At 33.1% G+C, this 21,317-nt stretch overlaps 1 protein-coding gene across 1 annotated transcript; it reads left to right on the top strand.

Moving 5' to 3' along the window:
• The first annotated feature begins 359 nt into the window (after positions 1 to 359).
• LOC148599449 (uncharacterized) lies at positions 360 to 19,677 on the top strand. Its single transcript, XM_088557722.1, has 12 exons — positions 360 to 511; positions 5,635 to 5,767; positions 7,519 to 7,663; positions 8,545 to 9,020; positions 9,630 to 9,685; positions 10,623 to 10,711; positions 11,301 to 11,419; positions 12,875 to 13,018; positions 14,406 to 14,536; positions 15,338 to 15,444; positions 17,914 to 17,973; positions 19,538 to 19,677. Exons 1-12 carry the CDS (start codon positions 415 to 417, stop codon positions 19,538 to 19,540), a joined length of 1,560 nt encoding a protein of 519 aa, XP_088413848.1. The 5' UTR covers positions 360 to 414; the 3' UTR covers positions 19,541 to 19,677.
• Positions 19,678 to 21,317: the final 1,640 nt, after the last annotated feature.

The raw sequence follows: 21,317 nt of genomic DNA, 5'->3' as shown, positions 1-21,317 counted from the left end.
TTTCTATAAAAAGAGAACCCTTGAGCGAATCAATGTCATTACAAAAACTACTATCTTTAACGATTTGACAACAATCTTGCATGAAAAAGTTAATATGTCAATTATGAATAATGAATGTAGTTTTAGAATAAGCAAATGCTGGATGTAGATATTTTCTTTTACTCATGTGTAATCTTTAAATTTATAGTTATTGATATCTCTGGAACTGGCTAAGCAATTCGATTTTCAGTAATCGATAAAATGAAATGACGTCAATTTACGTAAATTGTGTTGAAAATAAGTTAGAGTTATTTTTCTTTGTCCGTTTTGCACTCTTTAATCGATAAGTTCCCCTAATGCACCTCAAATTCCAATCCAATCAAACAAGATGGCGACGTATTCAGCATCTGAAGCTAAAAAAGTTTAGAAAGAAAAATGGAACCAGAGTTAAATTCTGACCACAGCGGCGAGTTGTGTGATCATTCAGATTCCTGGATGAATAGTTGGGAGAACGAAATTCCAAGTATTACGGGTAAAAAATTTTAATCATGTAGCAGTGCTCTATCGATCACTTTCCAACTCATTGAAACAGAATGTAAACAAAAAAGTTTCATAACGTTTGAAATGATGATCATACAATGATGTTTTCGATTTGGTCAAACAATTAAAGATTTATCCGTACAAGTCAAAGCTCATCATAAAGATGTGTGGGGTCTTGAAATTATATAACACTCGTATCATTAATCATGTTATTGTCAAAAGAAAACCTACATGTACATTGGGACTATGTTATTGAATAGATGACAGCTTCAGCTTCTGCACATTGGCATTTATTTGTTATTAACATGCAATTAAGTATTAGTCTTGGCAAAAATCAGACAGCAGGTGATTCATGCATGTCAAAAACCCGCCAAATTCACTTTTATTTCTTGACTGTTCAGAAACTGTCATAGACCACATAATCAGTCTTTGTTTTTCATTTAGATGTTGCACTTTTGAGATAAAATTTATATAGATTGTACATGAAATAAGCACTTTGCAAGAGTTCTTAATTTTGTTTGATTTGGTTGATTTTAGTGGGAGATGATTTTCTCATAAGTGCAGATCTGAATATGAAAAGTACAACTGTTTCTTAAAAATATAGCATATGTAGATTGAAAAAGGATTCTTAGATTGGTGGGATTTCTTCATCTTAAATCACTTTAATAGGGACAGTGTCTGAATTTTATATGGACTGGTATTTAAGTCTTTAAAAAAATGGAGTTTATTTTTATTTATTTCCATCTCGCCAGTGTTCTGTCAAATAACTGTATAATTTTCTCTTAAATGAAAAGTAGTTTATATAGTTAATATGCATGTACATGTATCTGTCAATCACAAAATACAGTCCCCAAACTGATCCACACACATATTTGACTTATTGATGATGAATTGTTGACTTACCACTGACAGATTGATGACCTATGCCGTAATGCCCAATCTGATCATAGTTGTATTATGTAATAATATCAGTGGATGATCAGTTATGTAAAGGAGAAAGATTGGTAAGGACCCCATTTGGCTCCTTGATTTGTACATTTTTTAAACTTTGATTAAAGCTGATTTTTAGGGGATTTATAACATTATTCCAGAAATAACAGTATGCATTTATGCTACTTTCAAAAACATTAAACTTTTGACATTTCTGCAATTCTTTCACAGTTTTTTGTGTGGAGCAGAAGTGAACACACATTTGTTCACCCAAGATATTTTCACATAAGTTGTAGCTGACAATTATACTCAAAATATATGAAGCATGAAAATGAACACGCATGCTGTGCAGCCGTTGTTAAAATAATGAAAAACTGCACAAAACCTGGTGTTTTTTCCACCTTTTTAACAGATTTTTCCAATTTCAGCCAAGTTTGAAGGGCATATTTGTCCGTTTGTGTTCAAATGATTACCATGAAACATTCGAATCAACTGTAAAACACTGTTGAAAGAGAGGAGAAACATCATTAAATTTTCATCAGGTAGACTTTGACTTTGAGGCCAAATTTTACCTTTACTGGACCAGCTCCTTTTTTATATTCACTGAAATCTGGGAGTGTACATGCACAGTGTATATGTACAATATTGTAAAATAAAAGTCCTTGCCAGAATGAATCAGTTATAAAGCAATTGAAAATGTACTTAAAATTGATTATACATTTTGTATTGAATTCAGGTTTTGTATTTATTTAGAAAAGCCGTTATAAAAGAAAAATAATTGAACTTTTGTCTAAATATTTTTTTAAGTAGAAATTCTTTGTAAAATTTGAAAATGAAACAAGCCATTCCTAAAAAAATATATGAAACTGATCAGTGGTTATGTGGTACCGTGGTTTTTCAACCTTTATTTTGTGGCCCCATTCCCAAAAAGAAATATGCTCTAAATTTACCAAATTTCAGCAGTAAAATTCTTAGTTGTGATTTAAGAGTAATCAAGGGAACCAAGGTTATAGCGGTAATCAAAAGAATGTATTCCAGGGACAAAGACCAGACATGGAAAACAGACATACACAACAAAGAAAATAAAGTAACTAAAATCATACATACAAAGTAACAAAAGAAAATGAGCAACTCGGATTCCACTAAAAACTAGGAGCATGGACCAGGTGCACCGGTAGGGTAAGCGTCCTCTGCTTTCTAGAAACACCCACCGAGTTGCTCATAAAAAGTCAAGTCCGGGGTAGACAAACGAGGGAAGGAAAACTATGACCGTTGAATAAATCAGTTTTCATGGTGCTGATGGATACACTATAACGATCCACGAGTTCATGATAACGACCATAAAACTTTTGTAGTGATGACTTCAATCTTGTAGCAACATAACCCTGTTCCAGAAGCCTATTTGTTAGAGTTCTAGCGCAATACAAAAATTCTGCGTAGTTTCAGCAAGCTCTGGCATAACGTATGAGTTGTGATATGAATACTCCATACGCAGAAGCCGAAGGGATGTTGCCACAGATGAAAGGAAAGTTGACAATTCTGAATGAAAAGTCATCACGTTTGTCGTAAAGTTTGGTCAATAATTTTCCTTTACCATCGATTTCTAAATGAGGTCAAGATATGAGGCTGACTGTACATGTACAATGTATATACTGGCTGTACCTACAGTGGAACCTTGTTAAGTTGAAGGCAAAGGTACCAGGCAAAAATGTTTGAGCTATTCAAGGTTCGAGTCATTGGAGTATAATAAAATTGCAGATTTACTAGCAAGCATTGTCTCCAAGTCCTTGAAATGTTAACTTTTCCTATTAAAAAGCCTTTGTGTTGTGTACTGTACATTTGCTTAGCATTTTATTTGTGTTTACACATCATTTTTAGTTCTTGTGTTGAACAAGATTGAAGTGTTTGTCTCAAAAACTATAACTCATCTCTTCATGCTCTTCACAGCTGAAGTGTTGGAGTAGTATTGGAATATAATAGAATATAGAACTGATGTTCTCCAGTTTTTGCACAATACATGTAACTCAAAAAGACTTTCACCGATTATAATTAAACTTTTGGATAGTGTATGCTCCTATTATGGGAAGCTCCTTTTATATTTTTTTTAATTCCATTTTTTTCTTTATTGAGTTATAGAAATTTACTCATAACAAAGGGAGGTGAATTCAAGTTCTTAAACAATAATTCAAAAACTCTTGCACAAACGAAAATGAAATTTTGGAAAAGTGTATATACATTGGACATGTTTCTGAAGCAGGAAGCTCCCTTTATTTAAAAATAAAAAACAATTTTTTTCTTCAAAAATATTTGCAGCAACTTTTTTAATACGTCAGAATTTTTTCAATGGTACAAATGTTTTTGATCCAAATCAGCATAGTGAAACCATGACTATTTCTTAATAAAAATGTTTTCATCTGTGTGTGTTCCTCATGCACATGCATATGTTTAAAGGGGATGGACAGAAAACGTACTATAAAAGCTAAGTAATTAAATAGCCACTCAGAGAAACTTTTTTATAGACAAATGTTTCAAATGTGAGGGTCATCATTTGTGTCTCCCAGACACAAAATGTTTCTACGGTAGTCCTACGTTTTGGCTAAATAGTTGATGGGAGTTGTGTCCAAGTGGAGTGCGGGGGCATCACTTTGTCAGTTTTATTTCAATCTCAACCTGGTTTTGTTCAATAACTGTTCATACATATGTACATATATGTTCTGTATAAAAAAAGATACATGTAGTTTATGTGTCTGTCAGTCCGTAAGAAGTTATGTGTTTTTCTTGGAATCAGCAAGGGAGGGCTCTTCTGCTAAGTATGATAAAGTATAACTAAAATTTCAACTAATTGGTTTATACATTTCTTTGGTCCTGAACTGGCTTATTAGTATCCAAATAAAAAAAAGAGGAATGGTTCATGGTTGGAGGAATGCAGGCTTGGTAGAGGTTGAGCTGAGTTAGGGCTCAACAGAGTACCAGTGTTCATTCCAGACCGTGCCCTTGCGCCATGCCATCATCGCAGATATTTTATGCATGGCGCACAAAAAGTGCAGCATGTGGGTCCAATGGGCGCACAATATTCCGCAGGTCTATCTCTGAATTTCTGGATTTTTTGGGTCCCTGTCCTTCATTTAAAAGTGCCAATGGCCTTGACCGTTTTGTAGTAAAAGTAATAACTTTTCGTGGATCAAATACTATTAAATGAAACTGCAGGTGGTGTGCAAGGGACATGATCCGATCATTTCCCTGGATTCTTATTACGGGACCAAGTAAATATCAGATCAGCCAACTGACTGAAAACTAATGGGCACAGCTGGTGAACCTAGGGTCGAGAATTTCGAGTGAAGATGAAATTGTTCATGTCCGTGGGCCTGGGCCAGGTTGGATACGATTCTGATAAGAACAGAAAGATTTTAACTGGAGCTGCAACATCACATGGAATTACAATCTGAATCAACACAAAGCCATGACAAAAAACAACAACATATACTAGTTTTTCTTTTTATTCCTTTCACCTAAAATGAAACTATAAACTGGAGGTTAACTTTTTTGTTGGTTGAATCTTTCCTGTTATTTAAGAATGACTCCTTAAAATACTGCCTTATTGGCCCCCTTTTCTCTGAAAATGACCCCCTGTTATGCTGTCAAGGGGGTCACTGGCAACCTTTGCAATTTTCTGGAATGAACACTGGGGTACTAGTACATGTACATGTAAATATACACACAGAAAATATATACATGTACATGTATGTCTAAATGTTGTGTACATGTATATAACAAACTGCATTAAAAGGTCAGAAAACAGAATTGAAAAAAATTGTCTAAATAATTGATTTTTACTCAGTAACTCAGTTTTGTTGGTCAGTCTCAGTAGTTTGAGCTACCATTTTCTTCCATTGTGTGAAGAGCTGAAATTGGAATTCATGTTGAAGATCATATTGATATGTAAGCTTCATTTTACATTAATCGGTGACAGCTTGTATGCTGCTGAAAATACCAGTAATATCTATAACATACATGTTCATCTATATACAAAAATGTACATGTACATGTATGTAAATTATACCACTTACATGTATGTATACATGTACATGAAGATTAAAAATGCAATACTTAAAATATTGTAAGTTCAGTTAAAGAAAAAGAAAACAACTTGAAATTGTATAATTTCTGGCAATTGTTTTATTTCAGAAGGAGATTTAAATAGTTTGGTAGAAGAAAAAGAGATAGCATCCAGAGCTGTAGCTTTTGTCGTTAACAGTACAAGGAAAGGAATTGTTCCACTATGTACAGACGTAGCCAATCTTCTTAGAGCGAAACGAAGGTAGCTTTCCCAACATTGAGGTTTTTTTGCAGGATTTGTTCATGTACAAAGAAATGATAATAGTAGCAGTCAGTCTGTTTGTCTGTGAGCACAAATCCTCATCAACCACTTTTTAGAATTTCAGGGTTTTTCATTGGATTTCATGAAATCCAGTGGGTCCTTTAAATCAGGTCTTTTAATCATTAACGATTTTGATATAATGGCTATAGTTTGGAAGCTATCTCCTGGCTACCGTTTTATGGTGTAGATTATATGGTGATTTTTTTATACTGTACATGTACAATGTATATACTGGCTGTATCTACAGTGGAACCTTGTTAAGTTGAAGGCAAAGGTACCAGGCAAAAATGCTTGAGCTATTCAAGATTTGAGTCATTGGAGTACGATAAAATTGCAGATTCACTAGCAAAAGGATGAAGTTATCGAAACACACTGTGCAGAGGTTTCATTAAGAACTGGCTACTGTCAAAATGTAGACAGTTCAGAAAGTGGAAATGGACGCTTAAAATTCACAATGGGCCTCATTCCCCCTTTGTTACATTTTGAAGGTGTAGATGGTCCATTTTCTCTAATAAGCCTGTTCACTGAAAAGATGGAAAGCCCTGTACACTTACTATCATCTGTTTTATGCTTAATTAATTGTTCAGATACCATTACAATTCATCTGTACTTTTTTAGGTTTTAATCAAAATATCAGATATCACTGTTAGTGTGAATTCCGATACGTGATTAATAAAATTTTTTTTTTTCAATACATACTTCCGTTATGATTTGTAAAACATGTATATGTTAATAAATATGTAATTTCATATTGGCCCTGTTATAGGTTTGAGGTCTGTCATATTGGTCGAGACGGTCATCTTGGCCCCGAGTCATCACCGCGGGCCAATATGGCTGTCGTGGCCAATATGATCAACCGAACTATATAACAGGGCCAATATGAAATTACATATTTATTGACAATTTTATTGACCAACTCAACTAGATGATTTGTAGAACAGTTGTTCTTGTTTTAGCAAGAACATGTAGGTTAATTTGCATTAATCAGTCTTAAGTATCCTTTTGTATAAAATGGAAGATTTTTGTGTGTTTCTGCTGCTTTTAGTCCTGGTGATCAAAGTTCCTGAAATAACACAATTCTGAAAGCACATTTTAGATATACAAATGTGCAATTGAATAATCATTTCGGTTGATTCCAAAAATAAATTTTGGGAATATGTTTATGTGATTAACAAGGAATTTTATCAAGTTTTAAATAATTGTAGAATTGTACAGATTTACAACCTTCTACATCATAATTATCTTCTTAAATATTGTTGTCATGCTTTGAAAAAACAAATGATGGTTTTAATAGGACATTTTTAATTTGAATGTGCATAATGACATGTGACCCCCTCAAATGTTTATGACAGGATAAGTTCTCGACAAATAATTGATTATTTAAGCATACATGCAGTGTTCTAGGATTCCTATTTTCGGTTACCCGGGGCAAGTGAAATTTGGGTCAGGGAAAGTCAGGTGCTTAGTTACACTTTCCCGTGGCAAGTTGAAAACTTCATATGCTGTAAGGATTTGTTTTGTTAGGAAAGCAGTCATTGACTGTGGGAAAGTTGATTTTATATGGATTTTTCCCGAGGAAACCTCATTTTATAAAAAATCCTAGAACACTGTACATGTAGCCATGTTCAAAGAAGTACTTGTATATTTGTACATGTACAGTATAACTGCCTGAAATAATCCCATTATTGTAGTTTGGAGAAGAAGGTACAGATGCTAAAAAAAGAAAATGAAGCCTTGAGATTAATGAGTCGACCAACATCACATTCCACGAGTCCAACACCAGCTTCACTTAGTTCAGATAAGAGTATTCTATATGATGTGAGCTATCCCATCCAGGTACATATATGCAAACTATGTGAAGAAAATTGCATTACATATATATCAGTGTGACTGGATATTTTGTCATTCAAAATAAATTGAAAAGGTGGAATGAGACTATATATTCCAACTACCTTTAGTTATTTTGCTGTCTTTCTCTCCATAAGCTTTAATCAGCTGTCTGTGAAATTTCTTTTTGTTAAAGTTGGTTTGTAGTTTCATGATTGTGAGTTAGACCTACATACATTTTGATAGGATGTTTTCTACTGGTCATTTTTGTTGGAGATTAATAAGCTGATTAAGGATTAAATTTTTTTTTCTTGTCTTTTTCACAAGTGGAGTGGAAAGACCACCAATTTTTATATGACTTTTGTAAAAGATAACCTAATCTTAAATTTATCTGCTTTTTGAAACATAGTGTATATTTTTCTTTGGTTTGTTTTGAATATGTCTAATTCTTCCACTTTGAAGATATTTCTTTAAGAGAACTTAGAGGAGGTAGACCTAGGGTAAGGGACACAACTCTTAAAAATCATTGGAACGTTTATATTCAGCATTTTACATCAATCTTAAGTAAGTATCTAATTAACTTTGATTCATTTTATTCTGCTTCAAATGAAAGCTTGAGAGGCTTTGGTGAAATTGAGTATAATACAAACATATCACTGATTTCATGAGTTATGTCCCTTACCGTAGGTCTGCCTCCTTAATAATAAGCATTATGATTTGTGTCATGTGTGAAATGTTTGATTACATTATTTTGATTAAAGTTTTCTTCCTTCCTGTGTTGTTTAAATTGGGGACATGGGTATCAGTGTCAAATGGGCACATATTTCTAGTTTACAATTTAGTATGACATGTTCCTGCAATGCTAAGCTGATATAAACAATATTTTATAGGAGCCCTATCGACCACCCTCCAGATGTAGTCAATGTTCTAGTACGATCAGTGATTCACCCAAAACACGACAGCGACCACCAAGTCAGCAACGTTCCCCCATAGGTTCCCGACATAATGGACAGAGTATTTCCCCAACATCTAGAAGGTCTGGTCATGAGCTTGCAATTGGAGCACCTAGGCCTGGACCAGAAACAGCTCTTATGACTTCAGAGCCATTTAACAGTGAGACTGAGAGATCAGGAAAGACTTCAAATACTCCAATATCAAATCCCCATGGACCTGGAACTGCTCGTGTTTCACACTGTCCTTCAACAGTTGTTAAGGTAACAAATGAAGTACAGGTCCAAAAACCTACACGAAACGGATTGACAACCAGAGCTGAAGTTCATGTGGACTCCAGGGCTGCTGTACATGGTCCATCACATTATGAGAAGAACAAGAGAACCCCAGAGAAGAAAAATGATAGGATTTATAGGTTTGTTTGTAGAGATTACTATTATAGTTTTCTTTGAGAAATGATTTTGTCCAAAGGCAGGAATCACTTTGGGAGGGAGTCATGGGCCATTGGCCATAAAATGCAAATAGAACCCCAAAAGATAGGGAAGCATGGGTCAGTTGCCCACATTTTTGTGTAAAAACAATGCATTAGGCATGCTCTGAATTACCCAATTCATGTCAAAAGAATGGGTAATTGACCCAACAAGAAAATTCAAGAGTTTCCTTTAAAAAGGCAACTATTGTACCAAATTACATGTACACATGTATATACATGTAATAGTTTTCTACAGTGTGTTAGGAATCTAAGGGCCTTTGGGAGGGTATAAGTTGAACCTTTTAATATTTCCATTTAATTCAATCTCTGACTATCCAGTGGAAATTGTCTAAACTTTTTGGACATTGAATTGGTTGGGTTTATATAGATGTTCCAGCATTACACAGTATTTTCTAAATACATCTAAATTGATAAAAAAAGTCTTCAAAAAGTATTTGGATTTGACCAGTTTCACTATATAATTTTTAGAATTTTGCACAAGATTTTAAAAAAAGTCTCAACCATTCCTATCCATATAATTGTATTTTTCAGATATACACAACGATCAAGCAAGCAAACAAAGACGGATATTGTTCAAGATACAAAAAGTAAGTAGCTTACGAAGATAAGTGAGACATGGAACCAGGCTAAGGAATAACTCATTATTTACTCGCAAAGTGGGAGTATATAGTGATAGGAGTGTCCATACTTCCTTCCTTCCTTCTGTCATGCAGAGGGGTACCTGTCTCTTGTCTGTTACTCCTATACCACTGAAAGGAATTTAATGGAGCTGTTTATTTTCAAATCTGTACTTACCTGTCTGAAAAATTTTTCCTGTTACCCGTAAGGAACCCCATACAATGGCTACTTTTGACTTATCTTCTCTTATATGATCTCCAAAGAATGAAGTCCCTTTTATCTTTAGCGTTGTAGAAATTTAATGAAACTTTCACAGAATCTTTATTACCTATTCCCATTGTCCCACTTTAGATTTTTTATCCAAATTCATTTTGGGGTTCAACATATCAAAACCTAGGTTTTTTCCTTAATGAATATGGTATCATAGATGGACAGACCTCTTATCCGTAATATTTCCTTTACCACTGAATGGAATTTAATGAAGTTTTCTCAGAATCATATTCATGATTAAGTTCCAAGTCAAGGTGCATGCTATTAAATAGGGAAATGGATGGGTATCAAGTTACTGAGCATTGTTTACTGTTTTTCTACACATAGTTAAATGCTGGGTTTTGATGGACATTTAATGGTCTACCTCTGTCCTTGCGTTTTTCTAGAGGTCAGACTCTTTCTCATTTTGACTAGAAAATAGTTACTTTATTACTTTACTCTATATTTAAATTAGATGTTCAAGTTGTACTTTTTGGCAATTAAGACAATACAGACATATTTTATCTGCATTATTTTCATGGAATCTAATTGATTGAACGCCAAGTTCAAACAAACTAAACTTTTAAGTCCTGAAGTGAGTCTCAGTTTGTATTCATCATGTTATTTTTGAAAATAATTTTCTTGCTTCCTTGCTAGATATTGTAGACGAGATTGCTAAATTGGAGAATGCATTTGATGTAGATAAAGATCTGAAGTTTATCACAGAATGCCTCCAACAGATTGAGGTTCGTTATTTGATGATGGTTACCTGGTACATATACAGTACACTCAGGGACATTTGTTTCTCCAACACTCAAGTGGGAGTTTTAATTCTGTATTTGTTGGTGAAACACTGTGTCAGTCGCATTTTTTAATAATGTTACACTGACCCAGCTGGGACATTGTATATTCTGGTTGTTAATTATGTACTGAAATTCACCCAGCACAGTGAAGTTAATCTCATTGATCTCTGCCGACTATATGGTAGTAGGAACTTGAGCTTCCTGGTAACTGGACATTTAGGGATATACATGTACATGTACACTAAATACACATGTGCATTTTGTTTAAGCTTGATTATACATGTCTGTAATAGTTCTACATTGTACACTATTAGTACATGTACATGTAAATGTGAGAAATTTTTGAATGTATATATAATACAATATCTGTTGCAAACTTGAGATTAGCTGATACATTAACAGATATACTCATCAACTAATTTTGAGGTGAAGATATTTTGACTTAACATTCTTCAGAGGCATTATTCATGTTATTTTTGGTTCAGTTTTTAACAGAACTGCATTTTATAATTTTGTCAATTTTTTTCTTCAGGTTAACCAAAATCTTGATAAGTTATATATAGAAAATGAACTGCATAACCACTCTGACCCTAAGGTCAAAGGTCAAAAACAGACAAACAGTATTGGAAATAGTAAAAATAAAACACAAAGGTAAGGATCAGTGATTTTATCTGTGATTTTAATGTTTTTGACTCCTTGCAATTGTTCTTTCAGTACAGAAGTAGACATACCATGACTCATCACTGACATGGTGGTGTACCATTCTTAGAGTGGCAGTAAATATTGTTAAGTCATTTTTATATTTTTTTTGCATTTAAAGCTTACCGCTTTCATTACAAAAGTAAGTAACAAAAAATCTCTTTTAGAAAAAGAATTATTGAGAACCATTCTAAAAGTGATGTTCAATGGAGGTATGTCTGTTTCTGTATTGTACTAGCCTGATAACTATTCATCATCAGATGATTGCACATGTAATCAGCTGTATTCATAGATAACTTTTACAGGGCTTCAAATTTTCATTCTAGAGTGAAAGGTTGTGGACTTTTCATAGTTTTATAACAGTAATCCACCTTAGAAAAACCATAATTCCCAGACAAAGTGTCAATGAAAGTATAAGTCTTGGTCTAAGTTCCAGCACCTTCGTAAGTGACATTTCAAAGGTCCTGGCTTGAAAATGTAGGGTCTGAGACCTCGAACTACCGCTAACTTTCCCACATAGATACTGGTATCATAATATATTAAAAAAAATAAAGTTCACTTTGAATATCTTGCCAGAAAGTATCACCTCAATTCAATTGTCTTGGTTAGGCTCACTAGAATATGAGTGAAAATGTCACTATAAAATAAACTTATTTTTTATATATATATTATGCAGATTTTCTGGGCAGATGCAAATTTCTGGGATTTGGAATATTGGAGAATGTCTTATTAAACCTCAGCTAACAGAATCTGATGTTATTCTAATTACATGTAACTGTTAATTGTAATATGAAATGACACCAATAATTTTGATAACTTAATTTTATTTGAAACAAATGGACAAAAATGTTCTGAAAATGATTGAAGCTTATTATAGCCAAAATAAATATGATTTCATGTAAAAGAAAAAAAAAACAGTTAAAAAATAGCTTTCCTTACAAGCAGATATCCTTGTTTAAACCAAAGGCAAATTGTTACAGATATTGTGGCTGCCATACTAAAATCTTTTGCGAGGTACACCATATTGAAAATCCCAAACAATGTTCATGGATGGATTCAGGATTTCAGATTTAGGGGAACCTAAATATAGGTAACTACCATGTGGAGTAAGGCTTAAACTTTTTCACAGTAATTTTTGTGGAAATAGAATGATTTCAAGCAAAAAGTCTTCATATCTTTAAGACTGTTTTTTTTTTTTTTTTTGGGGGGGGGTGGAGGGGGACGTGATGTCTATCAGACCATATCTTGGTCTACCTCATATGCTTTATCCCAGTGTGCATACTGACCCTCTCACTTTTGGCAAGTCAACTGCCTGGCTGTAAAAAAAAATAGGTGCTATGCCACTGTAAAGACTAATTTTAGTTTGAGTCATAACAATAGTATTGGACTGTTTGTATCTTTTTACAGTAATAAAAAATGGACTAGAGCTCTGTCCCCAAGTGTGACGAGTGTTTGTTCAGAACCAATTAGAGGATGTAAGTGTACACGGTGTGAGTCAGCTGTACAGAAGGGTGACGAAGATGTCAATGACGCACAGAAATTCTCTGTAAGGTAGGATAATATATTACAAACAAGGGCATTTTAGGGTTTATAAATTGTTTATTTTCCACTGAAAAGAGAGAAAATAAAATTGTCTAAAAAAAGCAGTGATTGATTTAATGTTCCCTGTATGATTAATTTTGATTATTCACTCTATGAAATAAATTTGATAATTTCACTCTCAGACTTTCTCCTGCCAAAATGTCACAAGGTATATCTATCCACCAATAACAAAATACAGAAATCATGTTTAAAATTGCAATAAATGATAGAGAAAATCTGTATACAAATGTGCTAAATAGGATAATCAATTGGTTATCTTGCACCAAGAACGCTTGAAGATTTAAATCGGGCATGGTACATGTTCTTCTTTGAGTTCTTAAGCACTCATGATCATATTCTGGTTATCCACTCTTTCCAATTAATTATCCTGTTATTTCATTTTCTGACAAGTGATTCCAGACTCTATAAATAGAAACAACACATTTGTTCTTTCAATTTACACTATAATAGAAAACATTGAAAATGATGAATTATTGTAATATTTGGTGTAACTTCTACATTTGTTCAATAGTTTATTGGCAAAAAATATAGACATATGATCATATCTTTTGATGGATGCATAACAGTATGCTGATGGTCCTCACATCATAGATTAAGAAGAAGGCCCATATGATAATTGATTGACATGATTGTTAAGAGTATTTGGCATTATGATAGGACCAATTTTTCTTTTTCATTATTTTTTTATTTTTATTTACCTGCATCACTGATAGTGAAGGCAGATCTAGTAGCCATTGGACTTTGTTTGTCTGTTGCACCTAGAGGGTACCTACTTGATATAAATTGTTATGCACAAAGTATTCAACCAATATTTTTCAAACTTTGCTCAGAGTTTACATACAGTGTACATATTGAACATGTGCACCAGTTGTTATGGTTTCGATTTTCTTTTTCCTAGAATTATAGCATGTTAAACTTAGCCATTTTTTCAGGAGTATATGTTATAATTAGTATGTGATTAGTACATTGTTTTGGGAAATCAGTAACCCATAATGAAGTTTTATAACTTGTTTTGTGTCTACAAACGATAAATATGTGCTGAAAAATATATTTTGGGGACGCAGGTCCAAACATGAAAGACAGTCTTGTTTTGTTTTGTACCGTATCTTAGATACAGTAATTTAAGCATGAAAAAAGGGGTCAAGCGTATCTTGAGCTAAAGATCGATTGATAATTACAATGAGAATTATGAAAGCATAATACCTTGTGTAACCTCTTGTTCAGCAAAAGAATTCAGAAGTTACTTTTTGTATTTCAAGCATTTAATATCTTGTCGTTGTGTACATAGAAATTTTATGTCAATTAATGATATGCATGTAGTTCATTAATTTTGCAGCTATAAACTACAAGTACAGCTTGATGACTTTGTTGTGGCCAAGGGAGATAAATCGGGAAGGATTTGTTATATTGGTCACCTTGACAACACTCCTGATGTTTTATATGTTGGTTTGGAACTTGCTCAACCAGGTAAATGTCAACTTAAGTACCAGTCCAAACAAAACTCAAACACTGTCAATGACAGGGGTACTTCTTGGTGCAGAAAAACAATATTTTTTCAATCTATATTTATGCATCTACAGTTCTTTCTGCATACAGATCCCTATGTTAGAGAAAACCATGCTTTCATCTTCTACTTAAATCAACCAAACCAAGAAAGATAACTCTTGCTAAATGCCAGTTTCATGTACAATCTGTACAATAGTTTTCTCAAAAGTGCAACAACAGAATGAAAAATTAAGGCCACACTTACAATAATGTTTGTTTCCCCTTATCCTTGCTCTTGGCTTTGGGTTGGTATGTGTAGGTATGAAAAATATTTTTGTTACCCAAAGTTCATATGATTCTGTAAAAAAACATGTTCAAAGAAGTGAAAAATGATGCTGTGAAAATTACACACAGAAAAACAATAGAATTATTTTGATAGGGAAAATTTTATTGGTAGGGAGAGTAAGGGAAAACAAATTTAATTTAATATTGGCCTTAGATTGTTGCTTTGGAGTGGAGAGAATTGAATCATATTGAAGGGATAGAAAGCATCAGTTTTAGATGCAGAAAGTTAGCTAAGCAAGTCAACTGGTAAATGCAACCATTTAATATGGTTAATGAAAACAGTTTTTCTTTATTGCTCAATTTTATAACCTTTTTAAAAATCTGTCCACAGTATTTGTTTGTTTGAATACATATTGCTTGGATCAATGTAGAAAAATTAAAAATTTGAGGTAAATACAGTTTGTAATGTGTATAAAATATTTTTGTTTAATTTTTCAGTTGGACAGCATGATGGATTTTACCAAAATAAAAGATATTTTTACTGTAAAAAGGACCATGGTATATTTGTCCCACTGCATGAAATACTCTGTAAAGTTAACAAAAAGGTAAGGCAGGATAGTTAAGGCACTTCAAGTGTAATTTCTACTACATAAAGTCATAAAATGCTACTATGTCATATGCAATGTTTACGTCAACATCTGCAGGCAATTACAATTTTCCATTAAACACACTTTTTGAAAAAACTATCTGGAAACATTGGAAGGAATAAGAAAATAAATGAAGGGTTTATAGCATCAGTTTCAGTTTTCAGCTTAAATATTCTTTAGAAGTTTACATATTTTGCATTTCCTACAATTTTAGTAGGCGCAGCTTATTTTCCATATGTGGAAAACGACGTTGTTTGCAAGCTTGAACATCTCACAGCAACCCCCCTTTTTAGTATAATTATTTAATCAGTGTTTCATTTTTATGTGAATATCACCCACATACTCATAATAGTCTATACATTTACAGCATTAAAAACATCCGTAAAATTTTGAACACAGGCATGTAAATGCAGTAAAATGCATCTCCTTCACAACACATACATTAGTGCTATATATATATATATCAACAAAATGTGCAGCACCATGCACACTTGTATAGCACACTTAAAGCATTCACTGTGATAGTGGATAAGGTATGAATGTGCAGTGTTATAATAAAGCGCATAAGTGAAAGAAACATTGGATATCTTAATCACATTTTCCACTGTGTCACTTAATATTGAATCTAAAAATAGATCATTTGAGCCTTTGTAAACAAAAGGGGAACAAAAGTTGGACACATATTATGTCATATTTTCATCTCGCCCGACCTGTTCCACGCAACCAAATTTCTTGTGTCATACATCAATAGAATTGGAATGAAATATGGAATCTATCTGTATCTGGCAAAAAGTCGTGAGGGATAGTGGAACAAAATAATCTATCGCCAACTTCGACAGATTAGCAAATTTCACCTCACAACATATTTCTAATATGATTTTCTTAGCTAATCTGACGATTCATTTCTTTTTCCAGCAAAATTCAGGACAAATACATTATTACAAATTATCTTGCCAAATTTTAACAAATTTGGTTGCGTTTTAGAGGTCGGGCAAAAGCATTTTATAGTTGAGTTGAAAGTTGTCCGGAAATGATCACGTGATTCAGAAGGGAAAATCCCAATAAATCGAAAAGAGAAAAATAGTGTATTTTTAAATCTGTTTTTTTTTCAAACAAGCCTCATAGATAATGCATAATAGCAAGTTTAGTCATTTTAAAACAGTTTTACTGTTGAATGCAACTTTAAAGAATTTTTTAAATTTCACGTAAAACGGCCTTAATGTTCTGTGAAGTAATGCTAATATTATGTGCCAGTACATAAGGCAACTATGTCAGTATTGGTTTACATGTACATTGTGCATATGAAAAACTTTCTTCTTTCATATTTGCCCAAAGTATGAAAGTACATAAATTGAAATTACTGGAATTCTTGTTGGTCACATACTAAAAATTCTAAAATTTATTCTCAGCTCTGCACAAACTGAAGTCTGTAAATTTGACTCAATTATAAGATTGTAAATTTTTTTGCTGATAAGACAGTAATTTCTCTTATCATATATTTTAAAAGTACATTTGTTATTGAAGCTTTTTCAATTCAATGATGTACATGTGTATGATGCATTCATTGAGGCCACTTTCTGTATCATTTTTGAAATTGAATAAAAAGTGTTCTTCCATTGAAGTATTTAGATATTTTTAATGTATTTTTTTTTATACATTTGCAAAAAAAAATGTGAGTTCTATAATGCATCATCTTTGTCATCATCATCATTGTCATCCATAGACACATTATTTCTTGAAAATAACTTTATTAAATGTGAATGACTTCCTTTGAAATTCTGCCTCAAAGTGCTATCATGCAAAAGGAAGGCTTGGATTAGTTTTGGGCGTTGTGACTTTAGCCATTCAGGAATTATGGAACAAAAACTATGGGCTAAAATCAAGTGTTTTTGTTATATCAGACAATATACTGCATATGTAAGTGAATGGATCTCTTTGAAATTCTACCACAAGGTGTCATGCCACAAAAGGAAGGCTAGGATATATTTATTTGTCAACGAAAATAATTTCACACACTCTACATTGAGGAGAGTTTGTATATATGACCCATATTTAGTTTGACTTCCATTTGAACAAATTACATAGTCCAAAAAATGTCACTTAATGGCAAACACTTGTTAATCATACAGGAACTCAGAAGGACTGTTCTAGAATTAATGTATGGAGTTGATGGGTTTAGAGACAATTTTTTTTCTCTACCCCACCTCCTATCATATATTTATTTTACCTGCCTGCTCCCCTGCACAATTTATTCAGAAACAACTCAGAATCATTCTCTATCTTTTCCATGTATAAAATCTGTCAAAAAGTCAAAATTTAGAAAATACATTCCATGACATAAATATACAGCAAGATTTACTAAAAATGTGCCTTCACATAGTATATATTTTTTAGTTAAATTTGTTTATTTTTTTTAAACTATTTCAGCCACCAAGAATATCTAAAACTCCCAGTAGAGAAGAGAAGGTAGAGGAAGTAACAAAACTGGTAAATAAATATATTACAGTACAGTGAAACCTTTCTGAACCAAACCTTAACCTGTTAACCTTTGGAACAGTTCATTCATATTGCATACCTTTACCTGTAAACCTTTGGAACAGTTCATTCACATTGCATACCCTTACCTGTTAACTTTTGAACAGTTCATTGACATTGCAATCCTTACCTGTTAACCTTTGGAACAGTTCATTGAATGTGTAAATCCTTATCTGTAAACCTTTGAAACAGTTCACTTACATTGCATACCCTTACCTGTTAACTTTGGAACAGTTCATTGACTGTGTAAACCATTACCTGTTAACCTTTGGAACAGTTCACTTACATTGCAAACCCTGACCTGTTAACTTTGGAACAGTTCATTGACTTAGTAAATCCCTATCTGTGAACCTTTGGAACAGTTTCACTTACATTGCATACCCTTACCTGTTAACTTTGGAACAGTTCATTGTCTTTGGAAACCCTTACCTGTTAACCTTTGGAACAGTTCATTCATATTGCATATCCTTACCTGTTAACATTTTGGACAGTTCATGCACATTGCATACCCTTACCTGTTAACTTTGGAACAGTTCATTGACTTTGCAAAACCTAACCTGTTAACCTTTGGAACAGTTCATTCATATTGCATACCTTTACATGTAAACCTTTGAAACAGTTTATTGACATTGCAAACCCTTACCTGTTAACTTTGGAACAGTTCTTTTACATTGCAATCCTTACCTGTTAACCTTTGGAACAGTTTATTGACATTGCATGCCTTTACCTATTAACTTTGGAAAGAGTAATCAAGGGAACCAAGGTTATAGCAGTAATCAAAAGAATGTAATCCAGGGACAAAGACCAGACATGGAAAACAGATATACACAACAAAGAACATATAGTAACAAAAATTTTACATACGAAGTAACAAAAGCAAATGAGCAACTCGGACTCCACTAAAAATTGGGAGCATGGACCAGGTGCACCGGTAGGGTAAGCGTCCTCTGCTTTTTTAGAGACACCCGCTGAGTAAACTTTTAACTGGAATGGAATTTAGATAAATCAACAATAGCAAAAATAAACACTATTAATTTTTTTAAACTTATAGTCATCTTAAATGAAAATGAAAAGGATGTGCATATGGACAAGGAACGATGTTTCAGATCAAGAGGGAGATATATTGTGATGAGGGTGATATATCATAGTGATATATAGTAACTACCAATTATTTTAAGGGGCGTAGCTAGAAAGGAATAGATCAAAATAACACATAATGCGTATCCAATAGAAATTTGTGATTTTTGTATGAAGTATAATACATTATGTATAATGAAAATGCCTACTTACTGACCCTATTTTGTTTAAGAACACAACTATAAACAGGCGTATGATTTGTTATGGCCTTAATTATAAAATGGCAATTTTTATTTCATTACAATGACAAGGGCTTGATAAGGTTACTGAAAATTTATTTTTGCAAGGATGAGGACTTTGAGTATGACTTAAGTCTGCTCTTGGATCGGCAATTAAAAAATCAAGTCTGTTTTGAAATAACCTTATTTTTACTTCACAGTGACAAAGGCTTTGACAGACCCTTGATAATTCATCGACCATTTTTCACCGATTCATCCACACTGCAGAGGCCAGTTATGAAGCTCATAGTTACTCAAATACTGTGTTATGGTAAAAAGATTGTGTTGTACCCAGAGAAGCAAGAGTTACAACTGAGAATAATAATATGCTATTTTAGATGCTCTACCAACAGAGTTGGATATATATTGTATTGTTTTAGACTATCTGTTCCTTTGCCACATTTTAGGGTTTCCTTTAATCATTAAAAATTTTGTACCTCTGTGCATTGTACAATAATGATTTAGAAATGCACTTCCCTTTATAAATCCTTGATTGAAAATGCACGTGACATTTTAACCACTGAGTGGTGATCTAATTATTGCTAGAGATTTCCTGTGTTATCTACAGAGTTCATGAGAGATACCAATTCTGCATCGAGCAGCCAATTTTGATGTAAACTATTTTGCTAATCTCAAGTCTAAAGTTTAGATTTTGACTTGTTCTCTAAAGCTAGCATGTTGAAAATATAAGTTTTATCATTTGAATGGAAAAATAATATAAATAACAGTCTGTCTGATAATCTATATGTATCCAAAACATTCTGATTGAGACGTCACTGTTGCAATAAACTCAAATATTTGTTATCTTTCATATAGCCAGTATTTTATATATTACATGCATGTGTTTTAATCAGTACAAAGGAAATGAATTTGTACATATATCATCAAACTTACATACTATGGTCATGGTGGTTAAATACTTAAAGTATTATGTTAGCTTTATCACATTTATTCAGGGCTTCATTTTTCTCTTCCTTTTTCAGTATACATGTACACAGCCAAAATTACCATATATGGTAACCATATGTTGGCCAATAATTACATTGTGTGATAATACATACCATTATCATATGTAAGACCAGTTAATTTGTAGATTCTCATTCTTGCTGCCCAATCTCAAAATGCCATGCCCCAATTCTTTATATATATTTTTTTAATTTAATTTTTATTTTGGCAATTCAAATTTCCAGAATATTTTTCATGGCCATAACTGTCATGGAACTACCTTTGGGTAAAGACTATTGACTTTCTAGTTATAACAAAGTTTGAAATTGTGACAAAATGTGGTGTATCTAATCTGATTTTTGTCTGTCAGTCTGTGTTCCATATTGAATTGTAGCATGTATTTTTGACAGCAAATGCTAGCTTACTCTGTTTTTAAAATATTCAGATTTTACAGATCCTGGAAAAAGAAATTAATGGAAAATAGCCTCCCAACTGCCCCATTTTTTAAATTGCTTGTGGATAAGTATCCACAATTTAACTTGATGTGACCAAAAGATTGGCATGACACATGTAACATATAATAAAATTTATGTGAAAAACATAGAATTACCATATGATAATCATATGTTTCAGTTCATATGATTCTTATGTTAGACTCCAAAGGCTTTGTATATTGAAACTACAGTGTTCTTAAGCCATTGTCAGTGGCAGATCCAGAAATTCCAAGACAGGGAGGGGGGTGTGATGACTGGCCTAAGGGGCCCTCTATAGTGATTTTCAGTTTTTACTTAGTAATCAATCACTTTTCCAGCATGGGGGCCTGAGCTCCCCTTTGATCCACCGGCAAACTTTTAGCTGTGCTTTCAGTGTCAACCCATCCTTTGGTGGAATATTTTGTTATTTTTGTACAAAATTTCGGCAAAAATGAACAAATAAAAGCCTTTTTTTTCCCAAACTCTGAACCTGTCTCTGTCAAAAGATTTTAATTTTTACGAA

The sequence above is a fragment of the Perna viridis genome, chromosome 13, assembly GCF_037379345.1.
Source record: "Perna viridis isolate PV_CMFRI_1.1 ecotype Kerala chromosome 13, ASM3737934v1, whole genome shotgun sequence".
In the NCBI taxonomy this organism is placed as follows: Eukaryota; Metazoa; Mollusca; class Bivalvia; order Mytilida; family Mytilidae; genus Perna; species Perna viridis.
This window is presented reverse-complemented; position numbering and strand designations above follow the sequence as displayed.